Source organism: Onychostruthus taczanowskii, unplaced genomic scaffold (genome assembly GCF_017590055.1).
Source record: "Onychostruthus taczanowskii isolate IOZ18803 unplaced genomic scaffold, ASM1759005v1 scaffold5, whole genome shotgun sequence".
NCBI lineage: Eukaryota > Metazoa > Chordata > Aves > Passeriformes > Passeridae > Onychostruthus > Onychostruthus taczanowskii.
The window spans coordinates 2815346-2836714 of NW_024502568.1; the positions used below are offsets into that span (position 1 = coordinate 2815346).

General features: G+C 41.7%; 2 protein-coding genes across 2 annotated transcripts; both read right to left on the reverse strand.

The window, feature by feature from the left end:
* Window positions 1-886: 886 nt before the first annotated feature.
* Window positions 887-2377, reverse strand: CH25H (cholesterol 25-hydroxylase). The gene has a single exon (XM_041415732.1). It carries the CDS (start codon window positions 2256-2258, stop codon window positions 1434-1436), a length of 825 nt encoding a protein of 274 aa, XP_041271666.1. The 5' UTR covers window positions 2259-2377; the 3' UTR covers window positions 887-1433.
* Window positions 2378-8074: 5697 nt separating this feature from the next.
* Window positions 8075-20277, reverse strand: LIPA (lipase A, lysosomal acid type). Its single transcript, XM_041415659.1, has 9 exons — window positions 19618-20277; window positions 18078-18198; window positions 14919-15117; window positions 14513-14622; window positions 13761-13897; window positions 12187-12333; window positions 11832-11903; window positions 10721-10792; window positions 8075-9955 (listed from the first exon to the last, which is right to left on the reverse strand). The coding sequence occupies exons 1-9, from the start codon at window positions 19720-19722 to the stop codon at window positions 9716-9718; spliced, it is 1203 nt and encodes a 400-aa protein (XP_041271593.1). The 5' UTR covers window positions 19723-20277; the 3' UTR covers window positions 8075-9715.
* Between the last annotated feature and the right edge of the window lie 1092 nt (window positions 20278-21369).

Below are 21369 nucleotides of genomic sequence, written 5' to 3' on the forward strand. Positions count from 1 at the left end.
GACATTAGACACCCGTGTGGATCTCTGCTGAATGAGACATCAAAGACTTGCTTATCTCTTCATGCCTAATTTTTTCAGTGTGACTTCTGTGATACATTTTGATCTTCTGTATGAAACTGTTCTAGCAATGCATAGCCATTTTGTCCTGTCTTAGGATCCTGAAAGGTTTGTTTCTATTCCCCTGAAATCTGCTTGAAAGAACTATCTACTTTGTAGAAACCCTGTTTATATTCCTTGACAGGATTTTGCATGCAAGTAACAATTGATATGGTTCTGAAGGACCAATGCTTCCATTTAAAGGGCTGCTTAGTAAAAGTTATTCAAGAGTCTCAGAAATAGAATAATAACATTTCACTGGCTTTTTAAACCGCATTCTTTAATATTACGTTTCTACAAAATTGAAAACTATTTTAAAATAACATATGACTCAGGAGTAAAAGTAAACTACTCACTTCTGAAATAATATTAAAAACCTCTGCAACTCTGAAATTAAAGTGGATGTCAGTCTCTTTTCCCAGTTAACAAGAGAAAAGACAAGAGAAAATGGCCTCAAGTTGGGGCAGGGCAGGTTTAGATTGGATATTAAGAAAAGTTTCTTCACTGAGGGTTGTCAAGCACAGGATAAGGCTGCCCAGGGAAGTGGCTGACTCACCATCCCTGGAGGTATTTAAAAGATGTTTAAATGTGGCACTCAGGGACAGGGTATAGTGGTGGACTTGGCAGTATTAGGGTAATGGTTGGACTCTATCTTAGAAGTCTTTTCCAACCTAAACTATTATATGATTTTATAATTCAAATAAATTACACCCATGCGCAAGGAACCATACCTGTTCCTAATCTAAACAGAGGAATTAATAAAATGAAACACAATATGATTTTAAAAGAATGAACATATTTATTCTCTATTAAAAAGAAACAGTACATCAAGGTAAAAAATATAAATATCAAAATCATTTAACAGTTAGCCAGCCACCATGACTTGGCAGCAATATTTTGCAAAATCATTGCATAACAATTTTTTCTGGCAGATTAAACTCCACAAAATCTATGATGTGTACCTTTTCTGTTTACATCATAAATCATCCTACAACAGTAAGATAATGTTCTGGCGTATGTATAAAATATCATACAGTAACATGATACATGCTTTATGAAAGCTGGAAAGAAGGAAAGGAGAGAGAATGTCTCTTAATGCTTCCCTTAAACCTTAGACTCAAATTTAAGCAACAGATATTCACTTTTCCATTTGCAGTCCCTTAACACAGGCAGTTCCAAGTACACACAAAAATACACAAATATATTAAGAGGATTTGTTATAAATAGCTATTGCTTTTGTAGGCAGCTTCAAATATACAATCTTCTGTATCTCTTTAAAAAAATAATGTCCCAGTTTAGTCTATAAAAAATAAGAGTTCATCCACAGGTAAATATTCTTAATTAGAATGTGACTCCGTGAATGTCCCAAAGAGTTTATCCCAGTGTGTGAAATAGGGAGCATAGTTTGATTTGAATTTCAGATGGTGGAGATCATGATGTGGTGCTCCTCCGTACAATCCAAAAGGCACAAGTCTGTGAGTTGACCATGGGAGGTCATATCCAGAATGGTCCTCCACTGACAAACCAATGTTTACAAGGAAGAAAATCATTTCTGTCAAAGGATGGCATCCCAGGAGCAGCGGGTTTATAGCAGCAAAAAATCCCAGTGAGAGCAACTCCCATACGCTGGAATACTGTGTAGTAAGGGCGAACGTCGACACGTGCTTGTGATGCACCTTGTGGAAGGTCTTGTAGAGCCAAGGCACCTTGTGATGAAGCAAATGCCACAGGAAGTACTCAAAATCAAACAGCAGCAGACAAACTGCGACTTGCAGCAGGACTTCAGGCAGCTCTGGAGCTTTCACTGGTAGATTCATGGGTCTCCAGTACCAGTGCAGAAACGTCACCGGGAAGATCAAAACAACATGGTGATATACACTTTGAATAATGCAAGGCACCATCATTCCAAGACTTGGATAGTTCTGTGGCTGGATTTTGTATTTTCTCAAGTCTGGTAGTCTAATGCTTAAAAAGTCCAGTGCAATATATGGAAGACAGAAAGCCATGTATGCTGTAAAAGAAAACAGCACTGGAAAAAACGGTGACTTGATCAATGGCTCCTTTGCGGTGACAAAGTCCCAGAGAGGCTGCAGGCACAACCTGTCCCGCTGTCCCTCCATCGGGGGGCTGAGCAGTACCCGCTGCGGCAGGCTGCAGTTCATGCTGGTTGCAGTCTGAGGCAGCTGGAAATCCTGCAGGCTTTTATGCAGCCTGCTGAAGCAGTGACTCCACCCCCGAAATTCTCACATAGCAGTGTGTATACTTAAAGGGAAAGCTCCCTTTCCTGTCATACAGAATGCAATATAATGCATTACAATCTCAGAACAGAAATAGCTGGCCAAGGTTATCAGCAGAGCTCTACCAGAGACTTGCACAGTAGGAAAAAGAAGCAGAAGTGCAGAACTCTAGTGCTGGAATTCAGAGAAAGAGTTGGAACATCTTCCATTCCACTTACTGCAGACACTTCAAAAGTTGCTGTTTCTTATGAAGTTTGAAATGTGCCATCCTTTGTTATCCTTTTGTCTTTATAGATAAGGCAATAAAAAATACCATTGATTTTTTTTTTTTTTAATGTGACTGCTACCTAAATTCCAGGTCAGACCTGTGGCTATCTGGTGGGTAATGGCTGTGTGCAAACACACATTTCCGTAATGATCCCTTGGTTATAAAAGGGCCTTAGTTAAAAACTTAAGGAGACCTACAATACACTTCTAGTGTGGATGTGGTGGCTGTGACTTATCTCTAACATGATATTTGAGGTCACGTTCTCCTTTATGTACCTATATCTACCTGACATGGAAAAATTCATCTGACCTGACTAGATGCAAAATTGAGCCAACCACTTTTGAAGAACATAAGATCCCCAAGTTGCAGAGAAGAATAGAGGGTAAAGTCTCATTATACCTCCACACAGATGCTTAGTGACCAGTATTATCACATTATTACAATATTCACTCCATATCTCAATGGCTCTATTAGCAAGTTGATATGAAAATCCTCCTTTACCCATGTATCAAACTAACATGTGCACTTAAAAGATCCACCCGTTAGTCCCATGTCCTTTAAAGGATCTTCCTCTGGCCACAGGCAAGCACACCACAGGCAGAAGCCAGCAGGCTTGACTCCAACATTCCTAATTTGCTAAAAGCTTTTAGAGGTAATTGATGGAAGTTTTGATTTAACCACTAAGACATCACTTCTTTTGTGCTTTTAGAAAAAGAAAAACAAAGCTTTGAACATTTAGGGAAACAAAGCTTGCCATAAGCTTCCTATGAACTCACCTCTTTTGTCAGTAAAGCATTTATTCTAATATTGGGAATGAGGTCAACTTCCTGGATGACTTTATTAGCTTGTTCAGATGATTTTACTTCTTTGCTAATCAGAAAATAAATCTGATGGGGCAAATGTGAGACTGTATTTCCTTGCTCTTGAATAATTAGGTATTATTAATTAGCAGCGACCTTTTCTGAATACGCATTAAGTTTGCTTTTGGTTTCAACTGTTTTCAATAGATTCTGTTCCCTCCTTAGGCTCCAAGAATTTTACTTAAGTAGTAACATTATCTGTGCTATTATTCAGGCAATCAGTAGGTCCTTGTTGGAGACAGGTTTCTACCTGTTCCACATATATTTTGGAATTCAGATTCCATGCTGTTATGAGATTATTTGTTGAATTAATTTATTTAAACCATTATCTGTTGTGAATTAAAACCTGGTGCAAGACATTAATCTAACAGGTGAGGATCTATATCCAAATGCTTGTGGCTGCATTTTATCCTAACCTGTACTTCACAATAAGGCATTTATAACACGATCACCAGCTGGGTCAAAGAATATTAATGTGATTTCTGTTGATTTATACAGTCACAATCAGAAATTAAGCATCCCAGATGGGATAAGTGATCCTCTCTTATATTATCATTGTGCAGGGAATCAATTTATTTTATAAAGTATTCCAAATCTCACTGAAGGGAGATTGACATAAATTGCTCAGCCGCCTTGAAGACACTCCGACTAATCCCTACAGATTCGTGAAGTCCCAATAAGTTTTAGAGCCATTGCTGCCCACAAGTTATATTTTAAAGAATAGGCATTTTGCCTGCAGATTAGGTCATAGAAAAATATTCTTAAGTCCCTTAAGGAAAAATAACGGAATCCTGCAGCGCTGTTTCTGGGATATCCTGCAACACGAAGCCCAAGCTAGGCGCAACGAGCAGCACTTACCTGCGCGGCTGGCGCCGCCCCAGCCCGCTCGGCCGGGCTGCCCGCGGGAGAGCCAGAGCCCAGCCCCGCAGAGGGCAGACCCTCATCCTCCAGGATCCGGGTCCGAGCCGCCTGGCCCAGCCACCCCATAGCATTTATCGCGTATCTCCGCTCTGCTAGCGGAGTTTCCTTGTCAGCACAAGGTATGACACAAAAAAAGACAAAGTACACACAAACCCCTTCTGTACCTTACTCAGCGACACAACCCCAGCTTTTTTCACTTAGTTTACAACGCTGCCAAACTTTCCCATGTGTTGCAAGAATCTCTCAAAAACTCACTCCTGCTACAGAGTTTAGGTTGAAGGGCACATAGTTTGGAATGAGGCCCCACAAAGGGTCTTAAATAGATTCCACATGAGCGCTAGACGCAAGCACCTACCCCAGGCTGCACTGTTAGGTACGGGCTACAACGTAAACAGCACAGCCCTGCAGCGGGTAGCAGGAAAATGAGGGAAAGTTAGCGGGAGAGAAAACTAGAATCGACATACTGAAACTAATGCAGCATTAGAGGGGAAAATTCTTTTTCCATCCTCCTCTTCTCCCCCTCTGTATGGTAGTATTATTGTTGTACCAGAGATAAGGCAACATCCCAGAACACGCAGAGCCCTCTGCCGGGAAAAGCGTGCTGGGCAAGAGGGCTGGGACCAGCACCAGGGAGGCAGGGCAGGCACCAGGAGCAGCGGCACTGCCTGCTCTCGTTTTCAAGGAAGCTGTTACCATGCTGGCACAGCGCGGGGCTCACGCCCGGACTCACCTGCCCGCCGAACCAGTGCGGGCCGTCCCGCCCGCGACCCCGCCCGGTCCCGCCCTGTCCCGCCCGGTTCCGCCCTGTCCCGCCCGGTTCCGCCCTGTCCCGCCCGGTTCCGCCCACGGCCCCGCCCTGTCCCGCCCGCGGCCCCGCCCGGTCCCGCCCTGTCCCGCCCGGTCCCGCCCGGTTCCGCCCACGGCCCCGCCCGGTCCCGTCTCCCCGCGAGCGGCAGCGCCGCCCGGCGCCCATCCTTGGCCCCGCCGCCGGCTGGAGGATAAGGGAGCCGGGAAACGCTCCTCGGATCCAGGCTCCAGGGATAACCAACTACACACTGCTGTGCAGCTGCACGGAAAGTTGGTAGGCACGGGTCTGTCACAGGCTTTATAGGTGTAATGGGTTTGGAGGGAAGGAGGGCGCTTAGACTCCATCTTAGAGGTCTTTTCCAATCGCAAATGATTTTATGAATCTAACCTATAGTTCCCTTCTGTTTAGTTAATCTGCACATTAAAATGCAGGATCTGGATACAAATAAGTGAAATAAAACTCTCCTCGCATTCCTGGTAAGCAGCTTGAACCCTGAGCCCACAGGGATGCTGAGAATTTCAGGATGAACACCCATTCCTCTTCAGTTTTGATTAAAAACTTTAGCCTAAACACAAAATAGATTTCATAACAGAACCAACACATTTTCTTCTTCAAATTTTTAATCTCCACCTTCCCAGCCAAGCTTCACTGAAAACTTCTCCAGCCAGTATCAAACATAATCAAAGGTCACTCTTATATTAGTTTCCAACAATGGCTGATGATGGAAAACTGACGGTGAAGTAAATTGCTAATTCTCAAGCTTTACCTTAACAGAATCCTTTTTCAAAATAATAACCACTAGGAAAATATCCTACAATCCTTTCATTCAGGATTCTTAACTCAGGAATGAGAAATTGATTTGTATTCTCAGCAGCTTACAGACATAATTTCCAGAAGAGTCGGAATGCAATGCAGACACTTCCACTCAGAAAATAAGAATTAGGCAATCCTGTTGCAGATGTGGCTAGTGTCCCACCAACCTTGATAGTTTTTTATTTCATTGATGATTTCAATTATTTTGGTCATACAAAGTTTTATGAAAATAGGCTGACAGGAAGAAAGGCAAGCTCCTGATAGGCAGTGCTGCAGCATGAGTTTGTATTTTATAACACAACAGAGGGAGAAGACATTATAAATGCTTTCATTACAAGAAAATTTTAGACCAGGAGCCGTTTTAGTAAATATCCAAAAACCTATCCAGCCATCAATGTTTCTCTCTCACATCTTACAGAGTAAAGCCATTTGTAACTTTCAATGATATAAAGGCACTTCTGTTTCATTTGGAGGGGTTTTGTGGGGCTTTGGGGTTTTTGTTTGTTTGTTTGTTGGTATGGCACATTCACTAGAAATAATTTCTAGAAAAAATTGTTCCCGAGCTGACAAAACTGTTTCTCTTGCAGGGCCTGAGTAGGAGGTCTGTTTTACCACCTCTTCCTATGCTGAGGCACTTCTGTACTGCTTGAGTTGATGTATAAACTTTTACCAGTGCTATCACTAGCCATGGAATCACTAACCAGCGTAAAAATGCTCTGTGTGGAGCTAGTGCATCATTCAGTACACTGCACTAACAAACACACACTCCACCATCCTCAGGCCTTCTGCATGAAATGAACACTGTAAATATACTTGCAGATGACTGCAAAAAAATCCTTGTCAAGCTCCAAGCACAACATGAGGACAGAACCTTGTCTTTCTGTCCGTGTTATCCCTGATACGCCGCACTGTTGTATATCTCTCGTCAAAGTCATGGACCATGGATTCTCTTCAGCTGCACACAGGTCTGTGAGTCTGAGATCCATCAGCTGGGACTATTTTCTTCTGCCTTTCTAGAAGTTGCTAAATGCTGAGACCAAGCCAGCAGAAAGTGTCCCATGCCCTCTGTTAAGCCAGTGCACTTTTATACTGTCCAAAGCTGATGTTCAGCCAACCTTCAACAGCACATACATAAATACATACCTGTGACACAGAGGTCCATAGAACAGGCACTCAGTATTTAAGATCTGCTTAGAAAAATGTACTATTCATCACTGAACTCTTAATTCCTCACAGGTGATTCTAAATAGACCAAGCTTCTCACTCGTCTCCTCTGTGTTCAGGATGTCTTATTTTGCACAATTCTTTCCACTGGCACCTCTCCAAGTTTCTGTCACACAGGACCTGCAACTTCAGGGAGTCAGGAAGAACTAAAGCACCTCACCATTTCCATAACTATCCTTACTCCACTGAAGCAGAGAAGCTCCATAAGGGATTTTGTGTAAAGCTTCCAGTATTCTGCCTTTATTTCCAGGCACACAGGGTGTTCATCAGCTGACAATGGTGGCAACACGTAGGATTTAACACTCTCTACTGTCTCGACTGCACAACTACAGTATTCAGAATGTACAGAAACGTATAGCCTGAGCACATTTATCATTGAAGGTGACAAAGGTCAAAAGCTGGTTCATGTGTACTGTGGCAAAGATTAGCTCCCTGCCTTACTATGTGATTAAATGCCATTTATGAGATTACCAGACAGTCTGTTAAGCAATCCAATTACCCAGGGTTTAAGACTGTGATACAAGAAGCTTTCCACCACGTCAGTGGTTTAAAAGAAGCCTCACCTGAAGGCTTAGAAAATTACTCTGTCTTGTGAGTAATTATTTACAATTATTACCTTACTTAAAAGTCTCAGAGAAGTCCACCAAAATAGGAATGGACTTTTAAGCTTGGGAAAAGCTTCTTTCAGGGAAAAAGTAAAATGGAAGTTTACTTAGCTATTTTACTTTTTTCTATACTTGTTCTATGAATTAATGGTTGTGAAAAATAGACTTGGCTTTCTGAATTCTGTCCCAAAGACTCCCATGCATTCATGAAACAGGAAGCAAAACACCACACCACTCCAAACTCCAAGCAGGTCTCATGTTTATTGAAATAGCTCCAGCTTAATAAACATGATGCACATGGCTCTTGCCACACCACATACCCTCACAACTGTTAAATTAGCCACGCTGGATTCCTACAGAAGCTTCCCTTCAGCACAGCGAGTAAAGCACATCTGGCTGTGCTTTACAAAAGACTGAAGTCTCATAAACCAATGAACCAACCATTTCATCCCTAAACAACACCTGAGAATTCCCTGAGTCTGAATTAGGAATAATAAAAAAAAAACACCCAAAGAAACAAGTCCTAATTTACAACCTGTGTCTATTTCTGCAATTTTTTTTATTTTTTTATTTTTTTTTTTTACAAAATAAGTTTGCCTCAATTTAAAATGCATTATTTCCTATGACGTGTAGAAAGGCTCTTTATCCTGTTGGGATTACTGAAGAAATCTGAGTTGAATCCAACTATGGCACAGAAACTATCATCTGGACTGAGGCAACTGACTCTGGAGATTGTTCATTTGGCACAGAACTTTGATGCATCTCAGCGAAACCAAAGTCCTCTGCACAGTCAATGGAAAGAGCTCCAAAGTCAGCGCCCTGAGGCAGATGTGAAGCCTCTTCCTCATTAAATGGGTCTTAGCCCCAGTTTGAAGTAGACAAATTGAGCTGTTGCAATGCTGTCAGGCTTCTCCAGGCTGTTATTTAGTTCCTGAACACAATGGTGGGGAGCACTGTGTAAGTGGTTAAGAAGTAAACAGATCTCCAACGCAGCAGATGATTAAGGGGAAAAGTCCACAGAAATCAAGTCACTCAAGCTGTAGAATTAATGCTTTGGCTCTTCTCTCACCAGCAGTAGACTGGGGGAGCTTGTTTTCTAGTTAGTGGTCAGTGCAAAACACAAGCAGGTTACATCACTCTCCTTGAAAGCCAGAGCCTATTGACAAAGTTAACTGAAAGTGGTTTTGTTTGAACATTACTCTTGTTCCAGGAATCTGCCAGAGCAAATTGCGACCTATATCCACAGCTGGTATGTGAAACACTACAGGCTTCAGGGACACCATCAAAGCAAGAAAATGCAGCAATGAATCAGTTCCAAAACTGGAGATTTTAACTGACAGTGGTTTCTCTGGCTTCACCACAGTTCTTCTGGGCAATATTGAAAAGGGAAGTAATCTGATTTTATGTGACTGACTAAAGTAATACCACAGCAAAAAGTTACTAAGTGCTCTGTAAAGTGCCAGCACCAAATAGGTCACTGCAGTACAAGAAGTACTTCTCAAAGGTACTTAGAAATGGCCACATACTGAGAAAGGGCTGTGTTTTACGCACAGTGAAACACTTGTTTTAAGTGTCAAACACCTGAGGTGCTGAATGGACTAACTTGCCTAATTTGTCTTTCAGACAGGTGACTAAATTTATGTGCACATGACATACTCTTTTTGTGCTACTGCTGTGTTTTGAGTACCATGCCACTGTGTGCAAAATAAGCAAAATACTGTGAAGAGAGAGAAATAATACTGAGAAAAAGCAACCAAATATTAATCCAATTTAGGAGCCATTGCTGGCATTTTAAAAATGCAACATCCTAAGCAATGTAGCATTATTGCCTGAAAAGTGTATTTTCCAAAAACTGACAAATTCCTGGTGAACCAATACCCCTATCAGTTTGGAGATAACTTCCTAATCATTTTAATTATTTCATTATACATGCGGTAAGGTGCATCAAGGCCCCAGATGAAATCCAGATGTTCCCACTCTGGAATGTTTTTGTGGTAAACCAAATTAGAGATTTGAGTGAGCAGCATAGCAGCATCCTTTGGGTCTGCCAGCCAGTCTTGTCCACCAGTCCACACTGCAGTTGGTACAGTCATCTCTTTTATTTTGTAGAAAGGGGGAGTAGACTGAGGAGAGGGAAAATGAAAACAAAGCATTAGAAAAAAAAATCTTCAGTATGATCCTACACTGCCATCATAACATACTAACAACTGCAAGAATATGTCAGATACTAATTTTCTCTATTGGACAGCTAGAGATGGAGTCCTGGTTCAACCAAAAATGTAACTGCAAGAGTCCTGCAATATTATAGCATGTGAAGCAGTAAAGATGTGGTTTAAGGAGTTTACAAAGACAGCAGGGTAGCAGGACCTCAGAGAATGCAAAAGTGCATTCCATTCAAGATATTTCAACTCTAATCTAAGGCCCAAAGTGACTGCTACTCTCAAAGCATGACACTGAAGTATTTTGCAGTCACTAAGAGACAAGGGGCAAAATATTTTTGGCATTGTACACAGCAATTTAGAAACAAAAATTCATGGAGACTAAACAGACTAAAGATAAACAAAACACATGAACTGACAGCCTATGCCTTATGATGAGAAGTGCAGGGGGATCTCATGATCTAGACTGGCAGGACTTCCCCTCAAGGAAGTGTGTGCCACCACAGCTTCATAACCAAATGTGAGCCCCACACTGACTTAGGAGTACCTCTGAGCTCTACAGTCCCAGCTGGTTTCTATTTTTGTTGTTTTGGAAAAAGCAGATCTCCATTCTGGTTACTGGATAACACCAACAGCTCTTTAGCATGCAGCATAAATACAGCACCCAGAGAAGTGCCCAAGGACTGTTTTCTGTGACACTCTAGAATTATAAATGTAGGAGATGTGTACCTGGTTATAGTGAGCCATATTTGCAGCTTTGCTTCCCCAGTCATAAGCTTTGAGTTCCCCAGTCCTCACAGCCTAGAAATAAAAAAAAAAAAAACACATACAAAGAACTCCAACACTACTACCAGAAGAGCTAAAAAGTGTAATCATCTGGAGAACAGACAACCTACACAAGAAACAGTGGAATGCCAAATATTAACAAGAACAAATGTCACTGCTTTTCCCAGTGTCACAGGAATGGAAAACATTAACATTCAATACCATTAGACTTTGTCCCTTAAGATTTCACACTCTCTCATGGCAATGGTAGAAAAGATTAAGGAAAACAGCTTAATGTGTGCAAAGCCAGGATATGGAAGCTCCATGTTTACTTCTGAAATATTTACCTTGATATCTAAATGTGTATAAATAAAGCAGGGAGCTTTCTTAGCAAGCCTATTCTGCATAATTTACCATCTACTATTTTTTCAGAAACAGAAGTTTATATAACAGGGATCTGTAAAAAAAAGAATCTTCACAAGTTTCTGAGCCAACCTTTGAACAGCTGTGTACACTGCCTCTGATGAGGTGACCAAATCCAGCTATGAGATCACAAGTAGTACTGACCACCGATTCCATGGAAAATGTCTCACCTGTCAGCCTGCTGACCAAGCTTCAGGCACAACAGCATCACAGGCATGAAACTGTGCATTGAGACGAACATCAAAATATGCTAACAAAATATCAAATGAAGCCAAACAGAATAGAACAGAAAATCTGCTTTTCCCTGGCTAAAAATATAACCTGTAATCAAAACAGCATTTACTAAAAGGGAAACACATACTCCTTACAGCATCTCTCTGAGGGGAGTTATTCTGCTGTATATTTTTGTTGGTTTAAGTATTTCCAGTTCCAGTATTTTCAAAGAAATAGGGAAGAAGGATGAACCACCATAAATCCTTATCATGAAAGCAGCTGCAGTGAACAAGTGCCATTCTAACTTCTGACAGTTCCAAATTTCACTTGGGCTAGGCTGCAAATATATTTTGGCATTTTATTTCACTTAAATATCAGACACATCAATATTCTACAAACAAACCAGAGTCGTGGGCACTTTAGATTCTAGAAACCCTACCTGGCTCCAGTGGATCATGTTTTGTACAGATGTTCCTGCAGGGCAGTGTGTTGAATACACATCCACTCGGCTCTGCAACAAAATCATTAACATGGTTTACTCCTCGCTTCCTGAACAACTAACAAACTATTCCATTCCACTTAAAACTGTTATAAACAAAAGTTAACTGGAGTCATACATACAGATGAGATAAGAAGATAAAACATTTGGGGGATTAATTGCATTGAACAACAGAACTCTCAAGCTGAATTTTAAACTTAATAATGGTATTCCTTAAGCATTTTTAGTATATTCAGTCAATACTGCGTTAGAGTTCACAAGAACTTCATTATTAAAGAAAGTCACTAGAACACACCATATTCAAATTTCTCTCATTAAAACCACATAGAAGGAAGAACAGGTTTCCACAAAGGTCATCAAGTATTCTATGGGTGCAAACATGGGTAGCAAGCCACTTCAGCAAGAAATTCTGAGGGAGGAATTGCTTCTTTCCAAACATGTCCTACAAAATAATAAACACATAAGACAAACATGTAATTGCACAGAATGACCTATTTTCAGTTTTTATACTACAACACTCTTGAGGTAATTATTTGCATTTGCACTGGTGACAGGTGTGTCATATGAAAATCATTGATCTCCTTATCAGCATGTCATGGTTAGTGCTTCTGCTACAAATGGTGCAGTACATTAACCCCACAAAGAGTGCATGGAAACTGGGAAAATTTTGCAAGAATTTCAAACCTAACCTCAAATTCAAATAAATTTTAAATTCAATAATTTACCGTTATATTGTACAGCTTTTTGTCATCAGATTGTTTCAGGGTAAAGTATGTTAAGCTCTGCCTGCTGATTTTAAATGACTTTGTACTTGCAACTTCCTCTCTTCAAACCATGAGAGAAAAACAAGTTGCATGAGATGTGGTGACCTCTTCCTCTTGATGGGTATTTTTAAATTGTTCAAGGATTTTAAAATGTCCCACTGAATACTTCCTTAAAAGTGACACAGTTCTTTACAGATGTGACTGACCCAGGGGTTTGTCACTGTCAGGTTCTCCCTGCACTCCAGTTTTTGGCAAGTCACCATGAGAATCAAGTTCCTCAACACAACATGAACATCTGCACAAGGCACTGATCAGCTGCTAGTCTCATTAGACAAAGTCCATTATGCAAAGAACAGGAGATCACAATGATTAGTGTTGCTTTTATGTTAACTGCCTTTAGAGCAAGGAACTAGTATTACAGACAGACTTTAAATCAGTACAAGCTAGATCAGAAGGGGGTTTATGTCACAGAACAAACAGCTCTTGTGTGGGAATCTCCATGGGTGGTAGAAAGAAAAGTGATGGTTAAAAATGACACACAGCAGGGTGTTCACAATGTCTGACTTCAGGCACTTACTGCAGCCTGCCTCATTGCCCTTGATGTTAGAAGAAGAGGTAAACTCATCCAGAGGATGATTCACAGCATCTAAATAAAGCTGTTGCTCTTAATCACCCTCTGAAGGATCCTCTTCCAATACTAAATGGCTGATTGTGAAACAAATCTGTTAAAGTTCATGGACAATTCATGAACTGTATTCTATATAAAGATATCATACAACTCTTCTAAAACAGAGTGACTAGTTAATCATATGATTTTCCTAGCTTAAATTCTAGAAACATGTAAATGGAAAAACAATTTTATGCCACCTATTAAGCTGTAATTGTAAAATACTACTTTAAACTGACACAAATTGTCTCACTAGACAGTAATAAAGCTACAGAAGACACTGTTGACTTCAATAGCATCATTATGGAAAAACTGACCCAGAATCCTTATCATATGTTACTCTCTAATCCACAGCAATTAACATTCTTTCCTATGCTATTTTCACATAGAAAGGGACATACCTCATTTGGCTTGAAACATTTACACTAAAATACAAACCTTGAGCAGCATGTCAGGAAACAATCCCAATTTTACCAGAGGGCTAGTGGCAAACTTGACTGTAGCTACTGGTGCCAAGGCAAAGAACATTTTGATTTTCTTAGCCAGATGTGGCAAAGTTGAAAAAGCAACAAAAGCTGTAAATAATATAAGAACAATTAACAAACGTCACTGACACAAGTTAGGTAAGAATTTTACATGGTAAAATTCTACAAAAATCTATGAGAAATTGTGCAAAAGTATTTTTAAGATTAATAGTTTAACTATATTGCAGTATCTAGGATTAGGTTAAATAATGCAAATCAACCTAGTTACTACAAAGCCCAAATTAAACACAGTAATTCAGAAGATTTGCTTTCTTCCAGAAAGCAATTTAATGCTTACTAACCCTTCTTCTACAAGAAGGTCTAAAGCACATGAGCCAGGCCTTATGTGCAGCAGAATATTCTGGAAATGGGAATCTTTATTCACTGTGTCTATGAGTCTAATTTTTTTATGCACAATTCATGGAATTTTTTTAATAGAAGCTGTACTGCCAGCTACCTGTGACTTCAATTTATCAGACCAACTTTCAAATAAACACAGAAAGATTACATCTTTTCATTTTCATGCTGACTAATATTACAGAAAGCCACTAAAAACCAAAAGCAGTAGTTCTCAAGTGCCCTAGTTTTTAATCACTAAACCACACATGTGGAACTTGATGCAATTTCAAACACAATATATTCTAATGAATGCATCTTTCCACATACCCATTGTGGTGCCCTGTGAATGGCCAACGTAAAATACTTGTTCCTGGCCAGTTTTCTTCAAAATAAAGTCCACGGAGGCTGGAATGTCATACTTAGCCATTTCATCAAAGCTACAAAGCAAAGACAAAAAGTTAGTTGTGTAAGAAACCAGTAAGGAACAGCTGCACAGAACTTTCCTGCACAGATCTGTTGTGTGGACACAAAGAAAAGCTTCTTTAGGATGAAACAGAACTCTGATGATCAAATTTTCCATTTTCTACTGACCACCTATGAGTTTCAGCACACCAAACTGACCTCAAAACTCCCCCTTACTATCCCTCATCTGGTTATATGTGTGACACCACATTTAACCACAAAGAAATATCCTGCCAGTTCACAATGTGACTGGATAGCAAAACAAGGATACCTGAAAACCCAGAATTCTTCCTGCTTCACTGTGAAGTGTGTGTGTTTCCTGGACCAGGTGTTCCCTCTGCTGTTTCCCAGCCATACATCATAGCCAGCATCTGCCAGCATAAAGCCAAGGCTGTTGTAATCCAAATTTGTGATCCAGTTGCTGGCATCTGCAAGCAAACCATGCTGCAGAAACACAGCAGGCCTTGGACCTGAAAAAGAAATAGTTTATGACAGATTCCTGTTTGTTAGGCATTGCATACACAAGAATAACTCAAGTGAGCTATTGAAAGTCTGTTTTAGATTTGCACTTGAGTATTTAATCTACTTGACTTAATCTACTAAGAACAGCAATTTGTATAATGGTCATAGTGCCATGACATCGTATGCTTTTTCACCAAAATCTATTTTTTATCATTAAGAGTTTTAAACTAGCAACTTCTTAGTTTCGTAACTTGAAGCTCAAAACAGACAAGTGTGCAATAAATAAACACGAGACAAGCAGGAGCTACAAGAAAAATATAGGTAGCCCTTACAACTGTTTCAAGACTCAGAAAAGTGGCTCAAAGACAGTGGCAGTTTTAATACTTCTGAACTTTGCTCTGCCCCTACATGTGGGGAAGGCATTCCCACATACGTGCTACTGAGGTCTTTGTTTTCCAGTCAAAGCAGTGCCAAACTACTGTGCTGAGCTGTGGAAATCTCTGCAACTGGTACTGGTATTATCTCTGTGCAACACCCTTCCATCACCAAAGCTCTGGAAGAACCTGACGAGCAGTTCAATAGCCAACAAAGGAATCTGTGTTCCAGAGGACTTTCTCCCCTTAATTTAACTAGTTATAAGAACCACAGTTAAGACCCAGGGAGAATTTAAGAAGACTCTCTTGCCTTCCCCATCCTGAAAAGGGACATGGCACCTCTATGTGGAATACAGATTTAAAAATTGAAAGTTCCTGCTTCTACCTGAAGAAAATCAGTTAACATCTAATCCCTTAGGAGAAAAAAGGCCTCCAAAAACTACAAAGACCTGTCTCTGGTTCTCACAGTAGCACAGGTGTTTTGGCTTTTACTTCTGCTCTGAAAACTGAAAATAGGTGACGTGACAACTAGCTCAATGCCTGAGATTACTCAGGAATTTACCTCCTCCAGTGACATACAGACTCACACAGTACTTCCTCCATTGATAATTTAGACTTGGATCTTTCAGCAGAAACAGGTAAATCATAACTCCTAGTCACCTATATCATCCATCACAGGTCATGTCCATAAATGTTTGCTGCAAGTTTCACATTCCAAGTTAACAATACTCCCCTTTTCTGGAAATCTTTATACTTGTGGCAAGGAACCTTTTGAATGCCTGCTTTTCCCACTTTCTTAAAAAAACCACATGGCATACTGTCCAGGCAAGCAGAGCAAGTCTCCAGCAGTGCCCAGCAGTGCCCAGTGACAGTACAGTGCAACATAACTATTTACTGCGCTAATACTTTGTTGTCTTATAAACAGGACTGTCAAGCCTCACACTGAATTTCTTTCCAGTAATGTTCCACTTCCCATTGGCACCTTCTTCCCTTTTACTAAACCCAGATCAACCAACTTCTGAATTTTTGAAGAACAGGCTCTCCTCAAGCTGCTATTGCTTGTTTCATAACATTGGAAGGGGAAAACTGTTTAACTGCCTTAATTCTTTAATTCTGTTCTCATAACCTCCAATATCTGCCAGTTCCTTTTTCACTTTACCAAGCAGTCACCAGATCTCCACATGAACTGCACAATCATATGACAAACTGACTTGCATAATAATAATGACTTTCTATCACCTATGATCCTAAAAACCCCAGAAGGCAAATAAAAAAGGTGGGTCCTTAAACTACCCTGCATAGAACATTTTGTCCTCTTCACTACTCAAGACCCAAGAAGCTGAAGACAGATTTATTTCCATGCCCTTCTTATCCATGCTATGCAGTTGTTTTAGGGTTTTTACAATTAAAAAAAAATCCTTGATGTTTTGCTTTTAGGTTCTCTGTACATTTCCCTTTTTTTTCCCCCTGAAGAATGGTGGGCTTTGTTCCAAAGCACCATGTGATACATAATTCCAAGGAATTCCATTCACATTTTGCAGGTATTGCAAAAGAAAAATACGGCATATATATGCTAAGTCAGCAGTAACACATCATTGGTATCTTTCTGAGGAAAGATACCAAGTCTATAAAAACTTAGGATCAACATGAACTTTGAAATCTTCATTCTCCCAGAAGCTCATACTTCCACAAATGCGGTCAGTAATCCTTGTTTTCTCAAATTAAAGCACTGCAAAACATGAACTTGGGGTCGAGGGCGTGGCAAGGGGTATGTGGAGAATTCCCAGAACTCAGGAAACTTCAGTTTACTTATGTCATCAATGAAGGATTCAACAAAACCACATGTACAAAGGCAGCCTTTTTCCTGTGGGCATCTCTGAAATTAAATACAAAGACACCTGACAGTTTTGAGGGGGCTCGTCCATGCACTGATCTTTACACACTCCTTGTGAAAGACAACAGACAGTGCAAACATCCTAACTCCTACAAATCCAACAGATAAGCTCAGGAAGGCTGTTGCTTGGCCTCTGACAGGGGAGAGGGTTTTTCCACAGGTCTCGTTCACACCCAAGGCTATAGGACAACCATAAATTTCTTTTGGGAGCTTCATGTTTTTACCTGTAATTCTAGGATTTTTTCAGTCCAAAGTATTCTGAGGCAATCCTTAGAACATATAACTTCTATGCAAATGGGCTGCTGTTATATGAATTTCTGTAGGAGCTTTTATAAGGGATAGTGGCAAGACTGATAACAAATTTAACCACTGCACAGACAATGTCAATTCCATACACAGTGTATGAGGACAGCAAGGCAAAACGTATGTGTCTCTCTTCTTCACATCTGTCTCATTTTTAAAGCATTCTATCATTCAGTCCTCACAAAAGCCTTTGCCCATATTGCTCCCTTGTAATGTTGAGATTACATTACCACTATTCTCTCTGTCCCCCACCTCCTCACCTGTACAACCCCTGCATCTCCTCCATGGTCTTAAACCACAGCAGTCCTTAATCTTCTTCTGGATAGTTACAGGAACAAAAGTTTTATCATGCACAGCATTTTCATTTTTTCTTTTCCCAAACAGACATAAATCTTACCTTCACTTCCTTCACGGCCTTTTCTTCCATAAGGTATTCTGTTAATGGAAAGAATATATCCATCTTCTGTTGTCACTTCATATTCCTCACTAGGGTAGCCTCTGAAGGTAATAATTTCGCTCTGAGGAGAGAAAAGAAACCATCTTGGAACCAGACTGTCAGGCTCCTCAGTCCACTAATACATGCAAAGTACCATGGGTTTCTTCTAAGCCTGGAATGTGGAATTAAAAGGTCTGGTAGTAATATGCCATCTGCCTATCAGGCAGATTTTCTTAGTAAGACATCCCAGTACAGACTCAGGAACTAGCCAGACTGAATCCTAGGAATCTGCAAGGATTCCCTACACTGTTCCAGCCACACGGGGCTTACAGCGAGAAAGAAAAGGAAGTGTTGAAAAGGAGACTATGGTAACAGGGCAAAACACCAAGAGCCAGATTTGTCGGACAAAAATTGAAACTGTCTGCTCTCAAGAAAACAAGTAACGTACAAGTGAAGACAGAAGAGAGTCGCTGGCACCACTGCAGCACACAGAAGGAGAAAAGGATATGCCATTTCTTACCTTTCTCCTCAAAACTTATACCCAGGGCAGAGCTTTTAAGTGACTTTGCTGTCAAAGCAAAAGGGAAAATAATACTAAAAATCCTCACACCTCTTAAATGCTCTGATTTCATTATTAGGTTTAATTTCTCGTCTCTTATGTCTTGGGCTTTATGTTATTTTACTTTGATGCAGCTCCACTAGGGCAATGAACTTGCTATGTCATTGGTTTTATACCAACCATGCCTTGAGAAAGTCTAAGAAATGTAGGACATGATCAGAGTTCTTCTCTTAGACTGTTGGGCAAGGAAGAGGGGAAGAATTTAATTAAGCATGCTATTTATTTTAAATACATCTTAAAAGTATTCACAGTGACATTAACATTCCAAAACTATTTTAAGGCTAAGTATTATTCCAATGCTATTAGCCTTAGACTAAATTATTATTTTCAGTCCTTTATACTGTATTTACACGATCCAAGCACTTCTATTCTTATACACCTTAAGCATTTCTATCTTGAAGCATCTTCTCATACACGTGAAAAACTGGCACAGTTTAGACAGGGCAGAGGAAAGAGCAACTAATACCGGCTATCAACAGGAAATATTTCAGGAGTCAGCTCCTGCAGCAGAAGAAGTTAAGAGAGTAAATCCCAAACGGGGAGAAAAGCAGTCGTGGGAAAGAACCCAGGAGCATGGTGCTCGAACTTCACCGTGCCCCACCAACATGCGCTTTTATAGCGGCTCCGAAAGACAGTGGCAAAGAGCCGCTAGCAAAAATCCATGGGTCTGCGTCAGAAGAAATGCGAGAGAAAGAACAATAAAGGCGACAGCGGACCAAGAGGACCTGGAAGGAGGAGCAGGGAAAGAGGACGTGTAACGCGTGGTGCGAGCGAACGCTGGCAGGTGTCCGCAGCCGCCGGGCTCCCCGCGCTGCCCAGCTCGCCCAGCCTCCCGCGCCGCACACAAGGCTCGGCTCTCCCCGCCGCGGCCGCGCCACTCACGATGTTCATGTTCGTTTCGGGGTCCACGTTCCTCCTCCCGGCGGCGAACGCGCCCGAGCCGCCGATGCTCTGCAGCAGGAGAGCGGCGAGCACCAGGCCCCGCATCCTAGTCCTACGAGAGGGAGCCGGGACACGGCGGCCAAGCAGAACGGCTGCGAGCGGGCCCGGTCGAGGCTTTTGTGCCACCGCTCGGTGACAGGGGCGGGAGCAGCGGCGCGGCCGGGCCGGGCCGGGCAGGGCCGGGCGTGCCCCGCGGGTCGCAGCGCGCAGGGAGCGGCGGGGGCGGCGCTGCCGGGCCGGGCCGCGCTCAGCCCACACGGCGCGGCCCTATCGCCGGTGCCGCGCCGCGGCCTTGGGCCCGGCGTGATTCAGCGTTTCCGCAGCAATACTGTGCGAATCCTCCCGCCCCCCGGGCTCCATTTCCAGAAACCTAGCAGCAGCCTCCGGAACGGCGCCCGTGAATTTGCTTCCCTGCCCTCCTCGTCTTCTGCATCTGCTCCGCCTCCGGAGCCCGCACAGTGCCGCCCTGCCAGGCTCTGTGCCGTGCTCCGCAGCGGGCTCCGGGCACAAAGCGGCGGCAGCAGCAGCGAGGAGGGCGGCGGCGCTCCCGTGTCCGGAGCGAGCATCCCCGGCGTGCCCCCGGGGCCGGACACCTGCGCCTGGGCACCGCCCGTCCTTCAAGGGCCCGACCGCCGCCGCTGCTGCTCGGACACACACACATCACCGTCCGTCACCTTCGAGCGTTGTCTAAACATACCCAGCCTCATAAAAACGGGCTTCATGCGTGCAGGGTTACCGTCACAGCTTCCTGCAAACCTGTGTCATCTGCATGCTCTGCGGCAACTGATTTGCAGGCACTGCATTGCACAGCTGTAATCTCCCAGAGAAGCGTGCCTGTGGTCAGGGGATGTGTGACCGGGCTTGCGAAAGCTTGGACCAAATTCAATCCTTTAAAATAAATATTCTGTTACTCTGCCCATTGAAGTAATATCCACAGAGTCGTACAGAAAGCTGATACTAAATACACAGTGATAGAGCAAGAGGATGTCCAGAACAGAAACGTTTCTGTTTATTTAGAAAGCATTAAGATTTTAATTGAAAAATCATAGAAGCTTTCATAGCATCCCTGTGTTTTGATATGTGGATATGTCACTAGATACAGAGATACTGTATGTTCCTTTGCATTCCTGGCTGTCATTTCTTAAAGCTGTTTGATTTAAAGAACTTGGGTGGGATAATTATTGCTCGGTGATTCACTTGAGGGGTTTTTTTGTCAAATTAATTACGGGTTACTCTTCCCTGCTAAGGGAAAACCCAAATTATAAAATGCCACAATTGCTGCTGTCAAACATAGTAATTATATGCTAACCTAGGCGAAATTGGAACCAGTGTAAAATAGGATATGTAAAGGGACCCTGTAATTTACTATGGTATAGTTAATTTACATTATTTTTAAAAAGGAAAACTGCATTTCAGGCAATTGTTTGGCTGACCTAATGCTTCCAGGGGGAATTCTTTGTCAGCATATATCCATTTCAGCTCCAAGGAAATATCCAGATTTGAATTTTCTTTCATAAAATGTGTAGATATGTTTGAAGACATTTCTTATTCTTCTGTATGTACAACCAAAGACTTTTTATTAAATATGAATGCATTTGTTGTTCCCAGCCCATTTCCGGACATGTTTTCCAAGAAGGTTCTGCATTTGCCGCTATGCAGTGCAGCTCTTCCTGAGAGCAGTCAGCCTAGCCA